This window comes from Branchiostoma lanceolatum, chromosome 16, assembly GCF_035083965.1.
Source record: "Branchiostoma lanceolatum isolate klBraLanc5 chromosome 16, klBraLanc5.hap2, whole genome shotgun sequence".
Taxonomy (NCBI): domain Eukaryota; kingdom Metazoa; phylum Chordata; class Leptocardii; order Amphioxiformes; family Branchiostomatidae; genus Branchiostoma; species Branchiostoma lanceolatum.
In genome coordinates, this window is record NC_089737.1 from 13,796,918 (window position 1) to 13,821,661 (window position 24,744).

The 24,744-nt window shown below is 39.3% G+C and overlaps 1 protein-coding gene across 7 annotated transcripts in view; it reads left to right on the forward strand.

Moving 5' to 3' along the window:
- Window positions 1–24,366, forward strand: part of LOC136422296 (protein phosphatase 1 regulatory subunit 12A-like) — a 43,767-nt gene extending 19,401 nt beyond the window's left edge. For 3 of the 7 annotated variants that reach the window (XM_066409962.1, XM_066409963.1, XM_066409967.1), the window contains 15 exons: window positions 465–740; window positions 1,891–1,967; window positions 3,068–3,139; window positions 4,122–4,283; window positions 4,886–4,976; window positions 5,459–5,566; window positions 7,079–7,241; window positions 9,796–9,893; window positions 11,747–11,809; window positions 17,090–17,109; window positions 17,798–17,897; window positions 20,290–20,394; window positions 20,787–20,837; window positions 21,184–21,234; window positions 21,663–24,366. In XM_066409962.1, the coding sequence (XP_066266059.1) occupies window positions 465–740; window positions 1,891–1,967; window positions 3,068–3,139; window positions 4,122–4,283; window positions 4,886–4,976; window positions 5,459–5,566; window positions 7,079–7,241; window positions 9,796–9,893; window positions 11,747–11,809; window positions 17,090–17,109; window positions 17,798–17,897; window positions 20,290–20,394; window positions 20,787–20,837; window positions 21,184–21,234; window positions 21,663–21,749 (1,524 nt within the window). In that variant the 3' untranslated portion in view covers window positions 21,750–24,366. The remainder of the gene's footprint in view (window positions 1–464; window positions 741–1,890; window positions 1,968–3,067; window positions 3,140–4,121; window positions 4,284–4,885; window positions 4,977–5,458; window positions 5,567–7,078; window positions 7,242–9,795; window positions 9,894–11,746; window positions 11,810–17,089; window positions 17,110–17,797; window positions 17,898–20,289; window positions 20,395–20,786; window positions 20,838–21,183; window positions 21,235–21,662) is intronic. The other 4 variants (XM_066409965.1, XM_066409964.1, XM_066409966.1 and 1 more) reach the window with 4 other exon arrangements.
- Window positions 24,367–24,744: the final 378 nt, after the last annotated feature.

A 24,744-nucleotide genomic window follows, 5' to 3' on the forward strand; every position in this document is an offset into this window, starting at 1 on the left:
AAGGTATAAATTCAATCTTTTTCAGTGTTGCCTTATATGCAAATAGAAAATTTTGTAAACCATCACTTAAAATGTTAACATTTTCATCTTTGACAAGTCTCTTGACATTATATTGTATGGAAAGCATGCAGTTTTCACATTTTATCAGAGTCTTCTAAGCTAGCTTTATTATTTGAAGCATTTTGATATTTCAACTGGCATGATGATCATTGAATAACCACTGCAAACATAATCTATGGATACTAAACGAGTATGAACAAGTGAATGCAATCACTTTGTATGGGGTGGATATGTTCAACCACTTTGTTATAGCACGAACAAAGTATCGATTCAAAAAAGTTGATAATGCAAATATCATCTAATCAGTGACTTTATGGCATGTAATCTGATGTACTAGTATATTATGCATGTTTGCGTTTGCTACTAACGTTGCATAACGCCGTTTGCATGGTATCCTCCCTCAGCACGAACCCACAACAACCGCCTCACCGGCTCTCACACATAAACCGTCCGACGCGGACACGTCGGCTACTGCAATCGGCGCCGGGCGGAAGGTTCTCGACGACAAGACACCAACAAGTTGGCGCTCCGGCTTGAGAAAAACGGGCAGTTCGAGCGCCGTGCCCGAAACTAACAACGGCGAATCCAAAGAGAAATTACAAAGATCGCCCTCCACTCCCAGTATATTCTATAAACCGTGGGAGGAGCGATTGAAGGAAAGAGAGAAGGACAAAGAGAGGGTAAGACAGTACGGCCTGTGATATGAGCCTTTGTGACTGTCCGTCCTTCAGTCTTTCCTTTCTAGTTTGTTTTGTAGACAGTACGGCCTGTGAAGTGAGCTTTTGTGACTGTCCGTTCCTCTTTCTTTTTTGGTGACGTCCTCAGTTTCGTAAACAGTAAGGCCTGTGACGTCATCTTTTGTGACTGTCCTTCTTTCCTTTCTTGTGTCCTCCGCAGTTTCGTATACAGTACAGCCTGTTACGTCATCTTTTGTGACTGTCTGTCCTTCTTTCTTTTCTGGTGTCCTCCTTGGTTTCGTAATCAGTACGACCAGTGATGTGAGTTTCAGACTCTGTAAATGTCCGTCCTTCTTTCCTTTCCTGTGGCCGGGTACTTGAGATTTTGTGACTGTCTGTAATCCTCTTTCCTTTCTGGTGTTCTCCTTGGTTTCGTAAACAGTACGACCTGTGATGTGAGTTTCAGAATCTGTGACTGTCTGTACTTCTTTCCTTTTCGGAGCCCTCTGCAGTTTTGTAGACAGTACAGCCTGTGGCATGAGCTTCTGTTAGTTGTGTTACTGTCCGTCCTTTCTTTTATGGTGTCCTCCTTGGTTTCTTCCACAGTACAGCCTGTGATGTGAGTTTCAGAATCTGTGACTGTCCGTCCATCTTTCTTTACTGGTGTCTTCCTTTGTTTTGTAGACAGTACGGCTGGTGACATCATCTTTGTGACTGTCCGTCCTTCTTTCTTTTCTGGTGCCTTCCTTGGTTTTGTACACAGTACAGCCTGTGATGTTTTTGAGATTCCTTTTTGGTGCTGCCCTTGGTTTCTTAGACAGTACGGCCTGTGACGTGAGGTGTCGTTACTGTCCACCCTTTCTGGTGCCCTCCATGCTTCGTTAGACTTCTCCTCTTCCTGTGCTCTGTACTCTGTTTTGTCTGTTATAATCAATAGACATGTTTACTGTATGTTGATGTACTTGTACTGGTTAGGCTATTCGATTTTTATTTTTATTTCTGAAGTCAAAAAGTTATGACAGTTTGTTAAGTTAACATTATACAGGATCTCTACCGACAGAATCGGCAATCTCAACCCTAACATATTTATGGTGGGATATTCATTTTTCTTAAAGTTTTATCATGTAACTCTGTAAATATTTTTTCCTACCAGGAAAGGAAAGAGAGTCGTGAGGACAGATTGCGCCGACTTGGCATCATCCCTCCGGAACCCAAGGACAACAAGGACAAGTGAGTCAAACAAACTTCTTCATAACAAAATTAGAAAAAAAATTCTTTTAACGTCTAACGTCCCAAAAATTTGATTTCCACAATGACCCTCTACTTCTTGTGATGTAAGTATGTAGAACAGTAACTGTTTAATGCAAGACGATGGGATTATTTTTGGAAGAAACAAAATGGACACCAGAAATGGACGCCAAAAATCGATGCAAAAGTTGCTCAGTGACACTCAGTTGTGCAAATCAAAGCTCCTGAGAACTGTTTTACCTACTGTTCTTTGTACATCTGTGACACTACAGGAGTAGAGGGTTGTTCTAAATTGTTAAGAGCATGCCAGAGTGGTAGCAGATTTTTTTATTTTTGATATGTAGAAGTTTCCATAGCAGGGCTCGAAATTCATTTTTAGAAATAGTTGCACTGGTGCACCCAACCAAAAAAAGAATTAGGTGCACAGAAAGAATTTTGAGTGCACCACATAAAATAAATTGAATGTGAGCTAAACATAAAACGCTACTACCTCAATCTGTTATTCTATAGTTAACTTCAAAATTTCAAACAAGTGATACACCAAATAAGATACAACAAAAGGTTTCATTGCTTCTTCAGATACTTACATTTCCGGAGTATTTCTTGTATACTAGTGTACAATTGTACCTTTGCCCAATAGCCTACAAAAATATATAGGTGCACTGGTGCACCCACAGTCAAAAATTAGGTGCACAGCTCCAACTTCGGGTGCACACAGCCCTTGCCAAACTGTTGTCTAATGTAGCATTAATGCCGCACTACGCACTTCTTACCGGAGCACATTGGGCTAAAGGCTGTGGCAGAAAGCACTAATGCTGGAAAGATACCAACTAATTGGTTCAAGCCTTGGTCCAAGGCATGGCTGCTAGGACATTGAGGGACTGGTATTTGGACAGCCATAATTACCAAGGCAGTGTGCACTAACCAAGCATTAGTGCTGCATATGTATTTCTGGCATTAATGCTACATTAGACAACAGTTTGGCAAGGGAGGTGCACATGCACCCAGTATTTCGAGCCCTGCATAGTTTGTAGTGGACCTGTGTGGTCATGGCTGTGTCTGTGTGTCCATCTGTGTGTCAGGACTGAGTCTCGAGAGGACAGATTGCGTCGCCTGGGAATTTTACCTCCTGCTGACAATAAAGACAAAGACAAGTAGGTGGAACAAGATACAATACTGTATATTCAACAAAAAAACATTCCAAATAACAACCGTTTCAAATTTCCATTCATAACATGTTAAATCCTTCATTTCATCCAAATCACATCTTTCATTTCACATAAGAACTTAAAGAAGTACCTGAAGTTATAAAGGTTGCATCATGTTAAATTGCCTTTTCAAGTTCAACTTTTTTGGCACCATGTTTTTAAAGGAAACAGTATTTCTGAATGCAGTAAGTCAAGAATGGTACACAGCATGTCGTGTACCTTCATACGTGGTACATTCTTATCGGAGCCTTCTGTTTCTGTGTTCTGTCCCATTTCATTATTCCTTAACCATTAAGTTGTTTAGCAAGCTATCAACTTCGCATAGCCTAATGACTAACATCATGATGCTGTAACATGGTCTTTATAACTATATGAAAGATCAGTTGTATGTTCCGTATATTTGACAATGAAAATATTGACCAGGCACAAACTGAGAGGTTTACAACGTTCTATACACCAACGGAGACATGTCAGCATGAGTAGCATACCTCGACCTACCAGAACGCAATCCTGTGTTTGGAGATTAACCAACCTGATGAAACTATTGACAAATGAAAATGACACCAGAGTTACAAAGGAAATATTCTGTCTTGTGATGTGCCTAATGTGGTGTAGACAGATGTTAATGTTATGTTTTGACTGTGTAATGATTTAATTATGTGCCCATGTTGTGACCAAATGCCCATGATATGCTCATATGCCCTGCTAGATATAAAATGCATTATGTTTGTCCTGGAATGAATATCTCTTTGCCTTGCCTTAAGATCCAATCCCCTCCAGCCCAGAACCTCCTACAAGAACCTGCTTGTTCTAATAATACTTGATGACTTGTCATTATGCATTTTCTTTCCTTTATTTTATCTGGAGACATTATGTTTTTATCCTGCATGCGTTTGAACCCAACGGCTCTGTTGTTTGTGCATGGCAGTGCTGCAAATACCGACACAGCAGCCACAAGTATAAAATTGAGGCGAAAGGGAGGGAGCGAGTCGGAGGCTACGGTGGCTCGCACGGGTTCCTCGTTAACCTCGTTAACACAATCAACAACCCCCTCTACTGTCACAACTACCACCTCTACGTCTACTAGAAGGTGAGAAACTCACAGACAGACAAACCGCCAGCAAGGATGCTGCCGCTAATGATTAAACTACTGTAGAAAATGTTAGTAGTAAAGATAGAGCCATGCATACCATCACCTAATGGCTGACCACTTACCAGTGATCTTCAGCTATGATAATTGTAGATTAAGGCCTTAGCAAGTGAATTTTATGGATGACATCCTCGGAAGACTTCAAATCTAATGTACTAGACCGCAAAGAAGGTGGATCCCAAAAGAAAAAGGATGCCTAAGTTTTCAAAATTTAGAATGGTACTTAAACGGTTGAATTGAAGCAATACCTAAACATAGTATCAAAGCTACATGTAACAAGGCTTTTATTTCTGTGACACTAGTGTAGAAGACGAGTATCATGTCATTGTTGACCATTGCTGGATGGGAACAAAATTTCTTTTTTTTTTTTAAATCAAGCAAACATCATTGCTTGCCAAGATGTCATCCTTAAATGTACTTGCTGTGGCCTAAGTGACTACATAAGAGTAACACTGCTGCTAAAAGGGTTAAGAGAACTTGTAGTTGTTAGGTGGAGGAGAGTTGTGTACCGTGCGTGACAGTTTGGTCGTGTGTTCGGTTAGGTCGTACCTGGCGCCTCAGAGAGACGAGGAGTCGGAGACCCAGAGGAAAGCCCGCTCGCGGAGGGCGAGAGAGACACGGAGATCCACGCAGGTAGGTTGACTCTACAACCAGTGCAGTAGCCTAGGGGGTAGATAGAGTGTGTCCTTGCATTTGGATTGTTAGGGGTTCAAATCCCAGCTGTGTCAAACCAAATTTAACATGATGGTACACAGTACACACTGCTTTCTCTGCTTAGCACTCGATGCTTATGAGAAAGAGTATGGGAGTTGAACAAACACCACTACCAGTGGACTACTTAAATGGCCTGTGTGGGCCAAGGGCACAGCCCTGTACACCGAAGTGTGTGGGGAGGAAAAAATGTTTCTATGAGTACATTTAGGTTGTTTTCTATAAACAAAACAAAATTATACTTTTTGCTTCACCTTTGGTTTGGATCAGCATTTCAAAATTGGGACATGGATAATTTTGGACAAAGCTTTTTGAAAAAATTGTAAGGAAAATAGTTTGCATTTGCTCGCAAATGTCCTTTTTCAAGATCAAATTCCAAGACTTTTTGTGTGACCTTGGTACAGGGCGTGACCATGGATGACCTTGAGGCTGCAGAAAAGACCGTCCGTAAAGACAAGGAAGAGAAGGAGAGGAGAGACAAGGAGGGGAAGGAAAACGGGACCGCCAAAGAGGTGAGGCACCGTCTTGGTTCTTATCTTAGACATTTGCAGGGTATGGGATTGTTTGTAGATGATTAAGTGTTGTAAGAAACTCTGTACTGTTTTACTGCTTTGTCCTGTCTTATATTTTCATGTAGCGGCTTCGTGTTTTTGTTTCTGTGTTACCAAGATTTACAGTGAACTACATGTATGCAAGAGATTAAATCTGTCGACTGTCACATAAGTGTCCTTGTCTTTGTTTTTATCTTCTACTTTTTAGTAGTTTTATAATCTTGAAATCTTTGATCTATGTTATTTTCTTTTTTCTCTTACCCATCTTAAGTAGTCTACCTCGTTGACAGATACACACTGTACTAAGCTGTCATTTTAGTACAAGCATCAAATCAAAATTTAATACAAATAAATATATGAGATAAATTGAAATGAGAATCTGATAGATTAATCTGCTTTTATTGTCCTCACTGTCATGCTGTATATCTTAAGTTTTCTTCTTTTATCTTTTCTTCAAACGGCTAATTAAATTTTACATGGAGACAAAAGGAAATCCAAAAATGAAAACAACAAAAAATCATAGTCATGCAAAAAATTATCAAAGGGATCTTGGTTGACCTACTGGTTTCAATTATTATCACCTTGTACGTCAACAAAATAGAGTTGCATTAGAAAAATTCTGAATATGAAGGAAATATCAGACATCTACACCCATCACAAATTTTTCAGTTACTTTTCATACATATTAAGAATTGTTTGTAGGATTCTTCAGTCTCACTGTTGATCAAATTTGATATAAAGTTCTGATTATGAAAGTGCAGATTCTGTCCTCTGGATGCACATGTTTCCCCCTCCCCTCCGTCTTTTCCCCTCCTCTGTCGGGTTGTGAACAACCGGCTGTTCTCTGTGCTTTTTGTGCTTTCTGTGCCGTTATGTGTCGTGGCTACACGCAGGTGAGCACTGCTTCGTTCTGTGCATGAACTGGTTTCTACTTTCAAACCCACCCACACATACATGTGTACATTGTGTTATCCTTTGTGCGATGTCCTTGTTTCAGTATTGGGAATTCAGTAAGTGTGCATGGATCTTTTTTTATCATTTATTTCGTTGTGAACAATGTATTAACCAGGAATTTGAAATAGTCTCGATTCCATTTTTTTCAGTTTGAGATATATATAACTTCTGACGCTGGCACTTCTCAGTCATATACAGTAGTATGTGTTCCCAATACTTTTAAATCATAGTATACCATATCATGTACCGTTACATGTCATACTACATGTGTATGTTCCTAATGTACATGTACCCACATCTATTTGATATGTCTGCAAAACCTGTCTGCATCTATATTCAGTCCTGACTCCATGTCTAATTTTGTCCTGACATTATCCAGTGCTATGGTTTGGATTGTGACAGCTTAGCACTAAATAATAAAGATTTACCAACCAGCTTTGCATAATCAATTGCCATTAACATGTTGATTCTTCAATTAAAATTTAGTCTGATTATGACATGGACAATTTTGTACCCTAGGTTGGCCTAACAGGCCTACATCGGCAAGGTCGTCTGGGTAGCGGAGACTATACGAGCACAACTGGTCCGATCAGCACGGCAACTATGCCCAACCCTCCATCTGTAACCATCACTGAGGCGCCTGATGTACAAATGACACCCGATCATGAAGACCAAAATAGAGGTGAGGTTTCCTACGTATTAATGTGCTAATTAGCATAATTTATGCAGTGTTGTCCGTCACCTAACCCTCTGTCTGTAATCATCACTGAGGCTCCTGATGTACATGTACAAATGACACCCGATCATGAAGACCAAAATAGAGGTGAGGTTTCCTGCATATTAATTAGCTAATTAGCATAATTTATTCTCCCTCACCTAACCCCCTGTCTGTAACCATCACTGAGGCTCCTGATGTGCAGATGACACCCGATCATGAAGACCAAAATAGAGGTAAGGTTTCCCACATGTTAATGAGATAATTAGCATAATGTATGCAGTATAGTCCCTCACCCAACCCTCTGTCTGTAACCATCACTGAGGCACCTGATTTACATCTGACCCCTAATCATGATCAAGACCAAGATAAAACAAAATTTTCCTTCATGTTAAAAAGCTTTTTTCAGTAGCAAGTATTATGTGGACACGGGCTTAATGTTACAATTGATACTGCGCTTGGTTTGTCTTGGTCTTTCATATGTATTGTGATGCCAAAGATGGCCGTCATTTGTGGGCCTCCCAACAGCTTTACTTGGTACTGCAGCAGAACTTCTGGGTTATCTATCTCCTGTTCTGGTCTTGCACTGGTCTTTGTATTTTGTGTTCTGAATGTCTTTTTGGGCCAGGAAGAAATTGTATTAGCCTATGCCCCCTAACTGCTTGTTGTGGAACTGCAGGGGCATTTGTATCGGAAACTTTGGAAAAGGATTAGTGAAAAAAGAACAACTGGATTGTCATGTAACTTTGGTCATGCTCAGATGATTTTGTTTCAACCTAATGAAATGATATTACTGTCTTCTACATAATTATAATCCACTATTTTCAATACACTGTCATAGTTTAGCACACTTATCAGATATCTTCGGAGCCCTTTTCTTATGATTTGGATCAATTTCTTTTTGCTGTCAAAATGGGTAGGAAATGCCAGACCACAAAAAGACAAGTTGGCATGCACAAAATGGTCTGTCACTCCTTTAAGAAGATGTCATCACAACTGCCAAGTGTGTGTTTTTATAACTGGCATTCTCAAGTTTGTCTTTGGCAAAACGTATATTTTGAAAGTCGTTAGACCCACGCCAGTGATGACGTCAAAGTTGAAACACGTTTATATTGTGAGAGACAGTGCCATGCAGCTGTTAGTGGCACAGGCCTACACACACATATGCCCTGGACTCAATCCAAGTGTCTAAAAACCCCAGTAAAATATGCTCTTAACACATCCCCCGAAGAGTTTATCTTAGTTTAGGTGTACCTTTAAGTACAGACAAACACTTAGAGCGTGGCCAGCTTTTTGGGAGGGAGAGAGAGCCTTGGTTTTCGAACCTCCTAGCAGAGCTGCTACGTCTGAAGCTAACCGGTACGTACCCTGGACAATGTTTTTCGATGTCCTCGCATCGAGACTCTTGGCAAATATTCTGAAATGAATCGATTCTAACGAGGTTTTTGTGGATCAAAGGCGTTGGTGTCGCCCAATTAGAAAATTCCTCTCCGTTTTGGAAAACATGTTTTTCTACAATGTTGTAAAGTTTCCAGCTGAGATATCTTGTTGTTATACTGAAGTCATTGTTTTGTGTCTACTCTGTTGTTTGTCATTGGAAAATCATAATACTGTCAGTGGGATTGATAGCCTGTACAGTAAAGCCTGGCGCATAGCAGAGCCCACTGACAATGATGAGAAAGAACAGACCACGTTCACACAGGCCGTGGACCTCTTATTGCCCCCAGGCCATTCCTGTAACAGACGAACCCCATATGTGGCCCGGGCTTACTGTAAACCGCATTCTTGGGTAGAAAGTGAATTTATGAGGACGACAACTGGTGATTTTAGAGCAGTGACAGATCCCAAGACCATGTTTAAGTGTTGCCTTTTAACCAGTAATTGGCATCGGTGTACAAATGCCCAAGAGATGTCGCTCTTTCTTAAGGTCTTACTTCTGTAGCAGTTGGAACACTTACTTTTTCCTCATTAACGAGGTTTCCTCTAATAAACATTCTTGGAAAGTATTCAAAGTGTTCTTTACACAGCTGTTATTTTTAGCAAATTCCATTCCAGAATGTATGAAATCCAAAATGTACTTTCCCGGACATACATGTAAACTTACGGTACTTGTCTTCTATGTAACAAAATCCTTTATAGCTCAGTATTTGGCCATCTTATAAATGTGATATGTCTATAGTAACAAAAAGCTTTGTGACATCATATTTATATTGCTCATTTCAATGCCTCTATGTCAACATTTTATATTGTAAAGCTGTCAATTAGAACTTATCTTTGTTTAATCCCCTTCTAATCTTGTTTAATTCACTTCTTATCTTTATTAATCCACATCTAATCATTATTGATCCTGAAGAAGGTGACAGTGGTCGTCAAAAATTTGATCCGTATATACCTTTAGTGTTGGAAGAAAGTTTAGCATTGTATCATGATTACTACCAACATAGATGAGCTTCTAGTCCTGTTTAATCCGCCTCTAATCTTGTCTAACCACTCCTGATCTTGTTAAATCCTCGTCTCACAGGGGATAAGGATAAGAAGCTGATGTCCAGCCAGTCTGCGAGAAGGCGTCCCAGAGAGAAGCGACGATCCACAGGCATCCCCGCGTCAACACCGGCTGAGGTCTGCATCATGTTTATATCCTAAACATCTGAGTTTCCAGGCTACTAAATACAGTCATGTAGTTTTCATACAGTTTTCATACACAGCTTTAGTTAGGTGTTTATGCCCTAAACGTCTGAGTTTACAGGCTATTAGTATTAAACTTCAAATCAAATGGATCCATGGGCTGGGGTTTGATCCCAGTGTCAGTTCCAGACATGTGAGAAATTGCAGTCGTCATTTTGGGTGGTCACATACAATGTAAAGCTAGCGGTCCCATTTATGAGGGAACTTCAGGCGTCAAACCTCTACACTTTAAAGAACCCAACACACACTTATTGAAAAGAGTCGGGATGCTTACAAAAAGCGCTATGCATAGCGAAGTCACATTGCACTACCACTAGCTTCTTGAAAAAGCATCATGCTTCACCTCAGTTGAGAGTGACAGAAAAAGAAGAAAAGTTTTCATACACAGCTTTGGTTTGGTGTCACTTTTAAAATGATTCCTACAAATATAAACATTGGACAAGAGTTTGTAACACCTTTGATTTGGTGCTTAAAAGCTTCGCCGTCAGCCATCTAAAAAGAGGAATGACCTGGCAGTTTCACTTTTCAAATGATTCTTACAGATCTAAACAGTTGACAAGAGTTTGTATCACCTTTGATTTGGTGTTTAGCTTCGATTTCATCTATCTAAAAAGAGGAACGACCTGGCAGTTTCACTTTTCAAATGATTCTTGCAGATCGAATCTGTTGACAAAAGTTTGTTGTAACACCTTTTGTTTGGTTTAGCTTCGACATCAGCCATCTGAAAATAGGAATGACCTGTCAGTTTCACTTTTGAAATGATTCCTGCAGATCTTAACAGTTGACAAGAGTTTGTAACACTTTTGATTTGGTGTTAAGCTTCGACGTCAGCCATCTAAAAAGAGGAATGACCTCGCAGTTTCACTTTTCAAACGATTCCTGCAGATCTAAACAGTTGACAAGAGTTTGTAACACCTTTGATTTGGTGTTAAGCTTTGACGTCACCCATCTAAAACGAGAAATGACCTGTCAGTTTCATTTTTCAAATGATTCTTGCAGATCTAAACAGTTGAAAGTTTGTAACACCTTTGATTTGGTGTTAAGCTTCGATGTCAGCCATCTAAAAAGAGGAACAACCTGGCAGTTACACTTTTCAAATGATTCCTGCAGATCTACATGTAAACAGTTGACAAGTGTTTATGACATGTTTGGAATTGTGTTTAATGTCAACGTCACCCATCTAAAAGTAGGAATGAACTGACAGATTCACTCTTAGAATGATTCCTTTAGATCTAAACAGTTGACAAGAGTTTATAACACTTGTCATGTTTGTTTAACAAATGGCACCACCAATCTTTAGTGGCTGTGACTGTTGATAACTGCTCAATGTACAGCTACTGCTACAGTACGTGTAACTTACAGGAAACTGCTCTTTCTGTGTGACGGAGTGAACTCAATGATGCAGGTCTGGAGCTTTTAGTACGATATAGATTACATTTGTGGAGTGTTTTAGATTTAAAAGTAATCATTCATACATGTAGCTACTGTTGTTGCTCTCACAGATTGTTTCAGGGGGCTTGGGGTAAATAGCACAAACCTTTATCAACTTGTTTTCATTGTGGTCTGTCAGAGAAGCTAATTAGTTAATTTATAAGCAGGTTGTAAATGTCACATTTCTTCTGTCGTGGGACTTACATGTCAAAAGAAGAGATACCATACCGTACAATGTATTTTGAAAAAAAAATGTTTCAAGATTTGATGACCTCATTTGGCAAATGATATCATGAAGAACTTGTTGTTTTGTTACATGTTTATTTATTGACTTGTTGTTTATTGTTTGTTTACAGGATGAAGGTGGAAATGACGAGGCCCCCTCACAGTCACAACCACAGGAGAACCTAATACCTGATGTAAGCCCCTGCTCATTATATATTCATAGACATTTGCATATTCGGGACACCTTATTTGGGTAATTTTCACTGTCATCATGATATTTTTACATTGTACAATACTCCTTGGTGAGACAATGAATTAGAAAACAGCGAAACACTTACTGAAACTCTGCCTCACTCAGACTTTCAAAGCACAGTTGTTTTTAGTGAAGCTTTAGGAGCAAGCTTGATAGTATATTTTACGCCTGTTTTGTTTTCCTTTTTTTTCTTCTTTGTGACGTATTTTCGGATGCCTTTTCCATGACCCGTTGCAAGGCCATAACGTTTTTATGTAGCTTGTTATCTTCTGAATAGTTTGCTAGGGTGAGGTACAAATTCCTTTTCAAATTGATAAGATAAAATGTAGTCCTACTGTTGCAAATATGCCCATGATTTGGAAATAAGTTGAAACAGACCTTTTGGGCTATTTGGGTGGGGAAAAAAGAGGGAATCAGTCAAACAGAATTTTTCCACCTAAGTTTGGACATACATGTAGGCTAATGAAAATACTGTAGTACTGTTCCGTCATTTTACTGTATACCTTTAAGTATTTGCAGTGTTCTTAAGTTCACCGTAAGGTCACACCCCAAATACACATTTTTGTATGATAGTTCTGTCTTCTATGGTGTTACTACCATAATTGTGTCAACCACATTTCAAAAACTCTAAGACTTACTTTTCACTGTACCGCAAAGTTTCAGTCCCGCAAACATAAACAAATTTACAGTAAGCTCATAGGTTTCAAACAGCAACATGCGATTATGAGCTAGAACAAGCCGTGGCCGTGTGTACTTCCTCTGTCGGCACCCTTTTCAATGTTGCCGGCAACAGGAGTTATATATAGGGTTACCTTTCATGTAAGTCCATGCATGGGTGAATCACAATACTTCTACACTCTCTCAATCATGGATGTACAACATGTATAGTGGTGTGGATCTAAACCCGAGTTAAGGTTTAGGTTCGGACTCGAGTCCAGAGGTTTAGGTTCAGTAAATAATAATTTTGGAATATTTTTTCGTGTTACATGTAAAATTGCATATTGGCAGATATTTTACATGTAATTTAAAAACTATATATACGGAATTATATACAGTCAGTAATTAACACAAAAGTTCAGTTATAAACACAAAAACAGCAATGTTTTAATATTTTTCTAGTGCAAATTTCATAATTTAAGGAAGGTTGAAGATGCACAGGTTTAAAACAAAAAGGAGTGTATGAGTGAGAGAATTTTATTTTCAAGTCCGGACTTGTTTCCAGACGTTTAGGTTTTTTTTGACTTGAACCTAAACGTTTTACAAGTCCGGAACCGGTCCGGCCGGACCGATCCGCACCACTATGGATGTAGTAGATTTATGTATTTACTGTTGTCAAGAGCTACATTGTACATTTGATACATAGAAAATCCAAGATTTACCTGGAGTAAGCACATCAGTTCTGAGAGTTTGCATGGGGTCGCTGTTTGTGGATACAACTGAACTTGGAGTTGTGTAAACTTGACATTGGCCCCCCCAGGGACGACCTCCACCACCAAGGACACTTTCCACGTCATGTTACCGTAAATTGGTGTATTTGCACAGGGCCTTTTTTTTTTTTAACGATCTCGCTCAATGCAAGGCCATAAGAGGCCACTTCTTAATTGGCATTGAACTAATTGAACTAATGTGGCATAGGTAAGAGACAGCGATATGTGATTGTTTTGAAGGTTTGTAGCTTGTATTCGGGGGGAAAGCAGTGGGCTGGGAGGGAATTCCAGAGTTTTGCAGTTCTTAATTTGTTTTCTTGTTGGGTTTTAAGTTCGCAGTTGAAACATTTCTGTAGAACAGTACAATGGAAATCCATATTTGTGGTCTCATGGTTTTGCAGTGAAGTCACCACAAAAATAAAACACTGCAAACATTTCAAGACTTACAGTAGTCTGTTGCAAAGAAGGACAGTTCTAGCCTCATGGACTGTTCGTAAGTAGCTAAGGGTTGTACCATTTCAACAGTCAAAGGGGTATTGAAAATCTTTTTTATAGAAAGGGGAGGGGACTATATTAAGATAAATCTGCTAGGCTAGACTCATTGAAATAAAATGCTACCAAATTATATTGTTGACAACGTCATTTGCACAGGAAGCGAAACTTGAGCAACCAAACATGACACTTACATGTACAATGTAACAGTTACATGTTTGTATGCATGAAAAGTACTCATGCCACCCCACTCCCCAACACACACACATACATGATATTAACCTCCTTCCTGTCGAAGTAGCCCTTTGGCACTGAATTTGTATTGGTTACAGGGTTAGGCAGCAGGGAGAAAAAAAAAATGTAAAGTGGTCCCATGTATCGAAGATGCGTAGGGGGGCACCCATCTCCCATTCGAAGCCCTTGGGCCATACAAGTGCAAGTCACTACAGCAGGGAGCTTGTCCACTGGTAGTGATTGGTGTGTTTAACTTCCATACTCTTTCCCAAATGCTGAGCGCGAAGCAGAGAAAGCAGTATGTACCATTTTTAGAGTCTTTGGTATGACCCGGCCGGGGTTCGAACTCACGACCTACCGTATGCAAGGCGAACACTCTACCAATTAGGCCATTGCACCGGCAGGGAGAAGGTTATGTTTAAAGGTAGAGGTCAAGAAAGCCATTTAATGGTGTCTCAGTTTATCGCTGGTATTCTGGATTACTGGTCACTGTCCTGACACGACCTTGCGGCGTCATCACTGACCTTCTGCCCAAAAAAGGTCACAATGTCATGGCCGTCCCGGATACTAGGACCTTCGTGTACTTCTGCATGTATGGATCAAATTCTGTGGCTCTGTGGTTCGATCCCTGGGTCGCCGCCAGCTCGGACATGTTGTAAATTATTGTTATTTGTCATTTCGGACTGTGACAAAAAGCTGCTGGCCCCGTGTATGAGGGAATTTCATGCGTAAGCCACAAGGGTCAAACCTCTGCGCATAAAAGAACCCAACACACTGATCAAGAGGAGATTGGGTGGCCCAGTGTGGTTGACTAAAACTTTTAGTTGCAATGAAGCCACATTGCTCTACAACTACATGTAGCTTCTTACAGAAACATCATACTTTGCCCCTGATGCTTTAACTTTTTCCTTTACTTTTGTGCCATGTACTACGAAGCTCAGCCTTTGGTTTTGTGTGAGCTCTACAGGACATTCCTGAAGTTCTGGGCATAAGCCCCGCCTGCCCGATATTTGATGCCCACTCTGGTATAATATTGTGACCACATGTCAACATACAGTATCAGGAAACCCTACCTCTCCATCCACATAGCTAGGCAACATGACCGGCCACCGGGCACAAACAAAACTATAACAGGGTTTTGGTGCAAGGAATATTCTTTTCTAAAGTCTCACACAAAATTTGTTAGACAGAATAATTGCAGTCTTGTTACAGGAAAATGTAAGCCTTCAAAATGTCAGAGTTTCATTTTAGTTCTTTTGCATGTGTTTGTGTTAGCCTTAAGTCATTTCTATGGGCACAAACAAAACTATAACAGGGTTTCAGTACAAGGAATATTCTTTTCTAGAGTCTCACACAAAATTTGTTAGACAAAATAATTGCAGTCTTGTTACAGGAAAATGTAAGCCTTCAAAATGTCAGTTTGATTTAAGTCATTCAACATGTGTTTGTGTTGACCTTAAGTCATTTCTAGGAATTTACAAATGTTGGTACATTTACAAAAAATGGTCAAGACGTGGATTAAGTTTAGTTGTATAAGCATGTAGCATTTTTGCATCCGGTGCTAAAAAAAAGGCCAGTGTTTCTCTAAGGGTTTGGTTACAATGTTTGGTAATGCCAAACCCAGGCTGATTCACCCTCAACAAACACCCTTGATTTTCCAAGACCCCCTGCACAGCAACAGGGAACTGCATTTAGTGGGCAGCACTAGTAGCCCCGTACAGATGACTGGCAACGCTAGGTGAAAGCCCTGGGCCCTCCCTTCCAGAATGAGCAGCTATACAAGCAGCAGGCTATATGGCACCTCTGGTACAAGTTACAGCACTGTAAGCCTACTCCATACTTCTCTATCCACCGTAGCTGGGCCCCGGTATGTCGGGCTTCGTGTCGTAACAAACGATGGGCTAGCTTTCCTCTCCCTCCACCATCTTGACATGGTGAATGTAGCAGTTCTAATTTTAGAGGCTTATCATTGCCCACGGAATGTTCCCGCTCTATTTCTCAACTGCTTGTTAAGCATTGCATCAAATTCAGTCGCTTATAACCGGAAAATTATGTAGTGTTTCTTTCTGTTGTTTCGTAGGAAATGTTGCTTCTAGAAAGGTTTGGTTGGTGTCAGTATTTTGAGAGGCAAGGCTAGCTAGGAAGGCCAGAGGCTAGGGTCTGGGCTGAGGAATTTGCAACTCCCTCAGTGGAGTTTGAGTTCAGTACATTCAAGCAACTGCAGCTAGATTTGTGTTTTGGCAGCTTCTCTCTTTTTCTTTGATTCCAAGTTTATCCAGACGTAATGTTATCTCCAGTGTTGTGGTGTAGGTTAAGTTACTAATAGGTATTTGTGTTGAATGATCGGTTTAAGTTGTCAAAATAAATGTACCACAGGGACAGATTATACAGAAACCATAAACAAACTGTCTTCTACTAAAATGTACATTTAAAGAGATAGGAATGTGCAATCATGATAATTTGCCTACATTGGTTTAGGTTGAACAGTCATGTACATTTGTATGTGTACATTTGTATGACTGTACGTTAAGTTATGAATCACAGCATATTTGGGAAGATATGAAATGTTATGGTCCAATTTATGGTTTCCAGATATAGAGTTAACTCAGCTTGGACACTGCTTGAAACAAAAGCACTCATAGTATATCACTTGTAAACTTTAACATTTCTATGAAATTCAATCTAATGTTCAGTGTGTTGTATAAGTCACATTGTATGTTACAACTGCTAATTTCATCAACATGTGACATTGACTCATGGTATGCACTGAATTATAGTTTATCTCAAATAGTAATGAAATAGAGGGGAACAACTTTCAGTCCTTTATGTCAGTCCTTTATGACATACTTATTGATTAAGTTTCCAGGTACTTGATTTTGCAGTGTTTGCAGTGTTTTAAGTTAGTTGAAACAACCATTATGATAGTAATGCATTGCAAAACCGAGCATTTCCATCTACACTTTTAATAGATTAAGCAAAACATTATGAAGAAAAGTTTTCTCCAAACTTAGGTACTTTATTATTTTTTCATGTTTAAGTCAAAAACATGTTTTTTTTCTTTTTTGCAGGGTGAAAGAACAAGATCCAGGTAAGCATTTTTTCAAATGTAGTTTTGAAAATTGTTTATTATCAAGTAATTTATGTTCAGTGTGTGTAAACAGAAAAAAGTGGCATTCAGCTTGATTCTTTAACTTATAGTAACATATAAAACACTAAGAGCCAGGTTACATTCATCGTACAATCGTCGTATGATCGCAAAAGAGGGCCCTCTTAGGATGGTCATGCATTTACAATGTACCATACAAAATTCTGCTCTCTTCTATTACTGAAAAGGCTGTCATGTAGGTGGTTGGTTCTGTCACAGCCTGCTTAAGAATCCTAGGAGATTAAAATCGTACACGCTCATTCTCATTTTAAATGTACACATTTTGTAATCTCCGTTACCGACTGAAATAAGACGTTCCTGGCATTAGGATATGCCACATCTAAGATGTCAAACTGTAGTTTTTATGACGACTTAAAACTTTTCTAGCTTTTAAAAACGGCAGTTACGTACCTTATATGTGGTATATCTTAATGTCAGGAACGTCTTACTTCTAACGGTTACGGAGATTACAAAATGTGTACATTTAAATGAGAACGAGCGTACAACGACCTACGACAAATGTGACTGCACCATGTGTATATTAAGTCTTGAACATAGTCGGTGCTTTGTTTGTTTGTTTGTTTGTTTCAACACATACATGTATGTTTAACCGTCCTGTGTCTCCCCACAGGTATGACACGGGCACGTCATCCTACCTGAGTCGGACGGGAAGTTACCGCGACAGATACGGGTCTTACGACAAGGAGACAAAAGAAAAAGACTACAAGAAGGTTGGTAATTCTTACACTTATGATCCCTGAGTCATCACTACTCAGGAAATACCTTCAAAATCAAATAGTATTACTCAATGATAAGATGATAATTATTACTGGGCCCTCTTGGAAATCAACTTAAATTTATAAGTTGAAGGGGCATCCCAGCTGTCTTGAGGTGAAATAACTGTTCTTGGCTGCAAGTTGTCAAAAAACTACAACTGGCAATCCTTATCAGTATGTGTCCTCTGTGTATTCTCTTACCCATTCCTGCTTGTCTTTTGTTTGACTTCTAAGCCATATTAGTGCTTGTGTCTCAGTTTTGATGTTACATCGAAAGTACAGCTTATAGTCATCAATGGGATATATCCAAGGAGACTTTCGTGAGGTTGTCTAGTAGTAGTAGTAGTAGTAGTAGTAGTAGTCGTAGTAGTTGTAGTTACAATAGTTGTAGTAGTAGCATCCAGTATACGTGTAAGTTTTTTACACAACGTTGAGGGCCTTTTGGGGGGTGAAACAAGGGACGTATCCAAAGAGACTACCAACAAGTATTCCAGCAGCCTTGTCTTTTGGTCCCCAGTGGTCAATAGAATGACATACATGTGTTACTGACAGCTGTAGCCATGTTGGATATGTCCTATCTCCACCTAGCCTTGATGCTATCTTACACAAATTATCATGTCCCCCTCTAGTTGTATGTGACCTTGCATTGTTTAGGAGTTCAGTTATGTGAAAAGATAGGAGAAGTATTTAGCATGAAAGTTCATCATTCTGTAGGTAGTATACTACAGAGCTAAAGTTTTGTTCCAATACAATAAGTAAGTGCATTGAATATCCGTATGTCTTCTGAATTTTGAATAAGACTACAGTTAGAGAGTTTAAAAGTTTAAAACAAATTTACAAAGTACAGTGTTGTTTTTTTGTTGTCTGTAGAATTGTTAAGATATCAAAGAGAACATTGCTTTTATCATAACTTAAAAGTATTTCTCTCTTTGTGTCTTTGTCTTTTTTCCCTTTCTTACTGCTATGTGTAAAGTGCACTAGTCTTCTAGTTGTACACTCTTAGGCCTGTCTTGTTACCATTTTTAGAGATGCTGTGTTGAAGACTTAACGTCTCAAGCCTTAAGGCTTTTTTGACAAACATAACCTTAACCGTAATGACTTAAAATGAACGGAAACTCCTTGAGAACAAGGTAAACTTCCTCAAGCCCTACAAAGCCTCGGAAGATTAAGACATTTCCGAAGATTAACTCAAGAAGGAGTGTTTTTACCACAGAAGGACTTGGTTTTTCTCCTTGTGTTTTGGATAACTAGTACCAGCTGTACCTAAACAGTGCCTGCCAATTGCGGAACTCTAACAATGAAGGTCATGTCCTTGAATACAAGGTCAAGGTCAAAAAATGTCCCTGCGCTGTCCCTACATTTCAAAATTGAAGTACTAGATGTTACAGTTGTTCTGATTTGTCAGGAAGTACCATAAATATTGTCTCAGGTGTTCTGATTGGTCATTAATATGGCACCATCTTCTAGTTAAATTGTAAACTTTTCCTGAACTCTTTCAAAGTGTTGTTTGTCATTCTTACACTGTGTTTATTTGTGTGTATTTTGCAGACTTCCTTTTTGTGGTGTGGAAGGATTCTGTTTACCTGCAATTCATTTCTTTGCACTTAATTTATTACTGCCATGTTTCTTAGTGTTTATAGCCTATTAAGTTTATATCTCCCATACCCTGCAAATGTATAAGATAAGAGTGTTATTTATTTATTCTGTTTTCCTCTGTTTATCTTATGTTTGTCAGTATTAATGAGGTACTGTCAATGGTTTGTGTACATACTTGTGTGTCTAAATTGCGTTATTTGAAATCTCCAAGCAGATGTAAGGATCTAGCTCATTCTTGGTGTAAAAATACCAGAATGTCAGAAAATACAAGAAGACCACTCAGGGTAGACTCTACCAGTCTCCACAGGTCGCTGGGAAAATAGTTACTGTAGAAATTGGCCAAATAGAGTCAACTGTATGAAGGGAGTCGGCTATGGAGATAGAGTCAAACATTGCAACTCCCTTCATACAACTCTATTTGGCCAATTTCTACTATTTTCCCAGCGACCCGTGGAGACTGGTAGAGTCTACACTCAGGGTACCGATAAAATCTTGTCTATGTGGACAGGTGGTCACTATAGACAGGATTCTTAATGCCTGTGTCAATTGGAAAATATAATCTAAGGGACCACCAAAAAGTGTACAGGTTTGACAGCACTAGAAAGAGTACAAAATGTTGCATCAACAGGCTTAAAACATTGAGAATGTGCTGGATTATATCATCTGCTGTAGATTAGTTATTTCTATCCGACAGTTTTGAATATTTGAATTGTTTGACAGTTGAATTTTGAATATTTGAATTGTTTGACAGTTGTATGAGGATGCAGTAGGTGAAAATGAGAAGCTGAAGGAAAAGGTACAGGAGCTGAAAACAGAGCTGGCTGAGTCCAAAGCGCAGGTTGACAGGGATAAACAGGTAAAAAAAAAACTTTTGCAAAAATAACTTCAACTCTAAGATAGTTTAATTCATTGAAATAGTAGAAAGATATCATTTATCTTCAAAATATGGGAAGTTTGTATAAAATTATGATTATCATGTACTTGAAATTGAATCATTGTTGGTCAGAGTAAATTACCACCCTCCTAGATTTGAAAATGGAATAGTCCCTGCCTGGTAACTGTCAAACTACCCTTTTAGAATATTAAGGTGTTTTCTGATGTTTTCCTTTGGCCAGTGACATGTCTATTAAACTTTTAATTTGGTGCGAGTAGAAAGTAGAAAGGACTCAATGATAAGATTTTACAAGCATTGAGGATGATGTTTCTTGAATGAGGATGACTTATAGTTTGTTTATTTGTTTGTTCCAGCGACGTGAGAGATTCCCAGATCGGTCTGTGCTCTTGGAGACAGAAAAGAGAGTAAGTACAGACGCCGTAATCTTATCAACATTAACATGTAGTTATAATGAAGACAGCATGGAATTTTGCACTGTTTTTGTAGTCCCTGCACTAGATCATACAACTTCTTAATATTATGTTCTAAAAGTTCTAATGAGAAAGTTGTACATTTTTAAGTTGGCAGGCAAAGCCGTGGAATGAATCATATTCTTTGGATAATATATTTGTCCAAAGCAGGCTTTTGTTTGAATATAAAGCTCACAACGAGATTTTTCTCAGCTGCCATTGTTTCGTCGTGGTGTAAACATTTGTACTTCTTGCCATTCAATGTACAAATGTTGTACTAAGTCTTGTTTTATTTGTACAGGAGAAGAGAGCCCTGGAGAGGAGAATATCTGAGATGGAAGAAGAAATGAAGGTAACTTCTGAATCAATAGTAGTAGTAGTCCACTGTGTTCTGCTGCTGCAGTGGTCTGAACATCCTGCAGCTGCAATCAGACTTTCTTCAACTCTCTCCACTTGTTCTGGTTCATTGTGAGCTTCCTTAGCTCCCGTAACTTCAGTGCATGCGTTCAAATATCAGGTCTTTTTGCACTAACTGTGTACACTAGTTGCTATGCTCGTAAGTTGTTCAGCTAACAAGATCCTTACTATATAATAGATGTTGTTCATTTTTAGGGATTTTAGTGAAAAGGCTTTGTAGTGTTAGTATTGTGGGGAAATGAAACAAGTCCTTGCAAGGTGGAAACATGGTCTGTTGTGGAACCTGAAAAATTATTGTGGAACCTGAAAAATACCAATTTTCTACAAGCATTATGTTACATGTCATTTTTCCTGTGTTTGCAGCAATTGGCGGACCTAAGGGCTGACAACCAAAGGCTAAAGGACGAGAACGGTGCCCTAATCCGAGTTATAAGCAAGCTGTCCAAGTAACCCTCCCCTGTACATAGCAAACCCGTAGGAGAGGAAAAAAAAATCAAGTCAAGTTAGCAGTGCCACTGTCACAAGCACGCAAGTCGCTGCTCTACTAAGTGCATACGTACCACACACATGTACCCAATTGCATGCTGGGGCGGCGTACGGACCCGCCTACCCGGTTCCGTCGTCGTGGAAACAACCCGTCGCAAGGACGGGCGGCACGGATCGCGAATCGGAATCTGCAAGTAGGCTGAAAGACTTCGGCAGCGAAAGGTCTAAAGCGAGATTTTTCACAACATCAGAAACTGTACTTCATAGTGATCAACACCTGTGTAGTGAGGACTCAATTGCTAAATGCCTCACCAAGGAACTTCACCTTTGTAGCAACCATGCCTACAATATCAGAGGCCTCTTTCATTTAAGAAAACAACGTACAGCAAGCTCACACAACAGTGTCTCAGGAAAGGTATCATGCTTCCTTCGTCAGACAGCACCATCTTAACGTTTGTGCTTTGAATTTCACACGATCTGGATTTTGTGAGGTATCGGCTTGTGTCAACTGCATGTGAGCATGATGTTGTTATGGTCGGGGCGAGCACTTCAACTGGATATTGAGTACATTGTGTGTTCTACGTGGATGCAAAAAGGTGTTGTTGCTAGTACGCCGTTTTTCGGCGATTACCTATGACAATGTGACAGCAGGGTAGACCATACTTAGGTACTACACAAAGTGTTTAATTCACCAATAGATGAATTGGAAGAATGTTTTCTACATTTTCAACTCGGGGTGTCTTACAAAACCCCCTTTTTCACACCCACAAATTATGTGAAAACTTTGCAGTAACTGCTAGGATTGTAGAACGTCACATGCATGCCCTGCTGACTTGTAACTGAAGATCAGACTGTTTGAACCAAACTGTTGTTTCATACGACGACGTACGTGTAAGTGTTGTGTAGATACTGTTGATACTGTACTTAACAACCATGGACGAGTCTCTTAGGCCGAGAGTTTTATTGTGCACAGCATTTATATTATGATATCTTAGGCACGAATGATGTCATGTACAGGAATATAGCAGAGTTAGACGCATCATTCTAGAGTGTACATGAATGTAGTGCTCTGAAAGAGAAGAAACAACAACATGTATTTGTTAATATGCATGTCACCCAATATGCAGTATGCGACGAATGATGTATGTACATTAGAGCTAGAGTTCCGATATCGTACGTACGAACGAACGACCACGGTGTGCTCAGACCACGAAAATGGATTTTCGTCTTTTTCTGTGACGTGTCGAGAACGATTCTACGCTGTGGTTGTTCGTAGACTGTTTGTAGATATGAATGATTTTATAGAGCCATGTTGAGAACATTATTGCTAGGGACCTACATTGCTATCCTCCACCAAGCCTTACTAACGGGTTATGGGCAGTAGAATTTGGCAAAATACGGTAAATAATTAATTGGCCAGGAGTGTCATTCTGCAGTAAGATAGCATTTCATTTGGGACATGTTGCTATGCAGACAAATCATATCCTATGTTGGCCAGACTTCCTGGCAAGTTAATCTCCAATTTTGCTAAATTTTACTATTTTTCAGCCAACATTGTTGGTCTGGTGGAGTCTAGTACATCCCTTGCTATCTGTTGTCTAATGTAGCATTAATGCCAGAAATACGAATGCAGCACTAATGCTTGGTTAGGGCACACTGCCATGGTAATTTCATGGTAATTATGGCTGTCCAAAATCCAGTCCCTTAATGACTGGGTGATAAATGATGATTAATGGACAGGGGTGTATGCTGGCATTAATGCTCTGTTCCAAAGGGAGCGGAGGGAATCCAGCATTAATGCCCAATGTGCTCCGCTAAGGAGTGCGTAGTGCGGCATTAATGCTACATTAGACAACAGTATGGCAAGGGATAGCCTGTTTCCATTATTTTGCACGTGTTTGTTGACGTTTTGAAGGACTGTTGTGCCTTGCGGAATGTTTACAGCAAATGGAAGCGCTCCTTAGAGACAGAGGAAATGAAAAGTGTCACTTTTGCTCCTTAGACGCGAAGTAGCTCGAAGTACAACTGACTGGGCAGCTTTTAGTTTAGAAAGTCACACAAAGCTAAATCGTATGTTGGCTTCTTTCATCCCATATGTAGAGAACCGTTATTTCCTTGTCCTTTCGTATATACGTGTATATATTATATTTTTTACAATTGTATGGCCAATGACAATCTATGTTTCATCTTGTAGGCATTTTATTCGTAGCGCCCATTTACTAAATCTTGATACTCGTGTACATGCAAGTTCTGAGAGCCATGTAATTGATCACTTTTCTTGGTTTTATTTCTTTGGAAATGTAGCTCATCATATATTTCATAGCCTTAAAACGATGAAGTTAATCCATAGCGCACTGTCTGGGTCTTCTTTTTAGTTCCTCTCTCAAAAATCACCTGTTTTGTCAAGGAAAAAAAGCAAAGAAATTGTCAAAGGCTTTATATAAGGAAACCCCAAACTTTCAGTAAAAAAAAAAGAAGAAAAAGCTACAAAAACACAACCTTTAAGAATCTGTTACTGCAACATGAAGGTTTTAAAATTGCAAGAGAATTACAAAATTTCATTGGAAAACCCTTATCATCAGTCTTGTTAATGGTGGTGGTTATCTGATAACAAACCACTTTGTAACAGGTGGTTATGACAGTACAACCAATGGTAGCGGTTAATTTTATCCTACAGCAAACAACTGAATCAGTTGTTATAACATGTAGTAGAACGACTACCATTATGATAAATGATGTTGTAGACTGTTATCTGTTGATACAACCAATCACTGATGATGTTACTGGTGGTTGTTAGGTAATCCAACCAATGACTGGCATTGTAACAAGTGGATTTAATCATACGACATTTCATTTATTTGTAAGCCAATGTAATTGTATAAAAGTGATTTTAAGCCAACCAAAACAGGTGTTTTTTTTCACAGAATTGGAACTTTTTGTAGAGGAGAACCATTCAGAA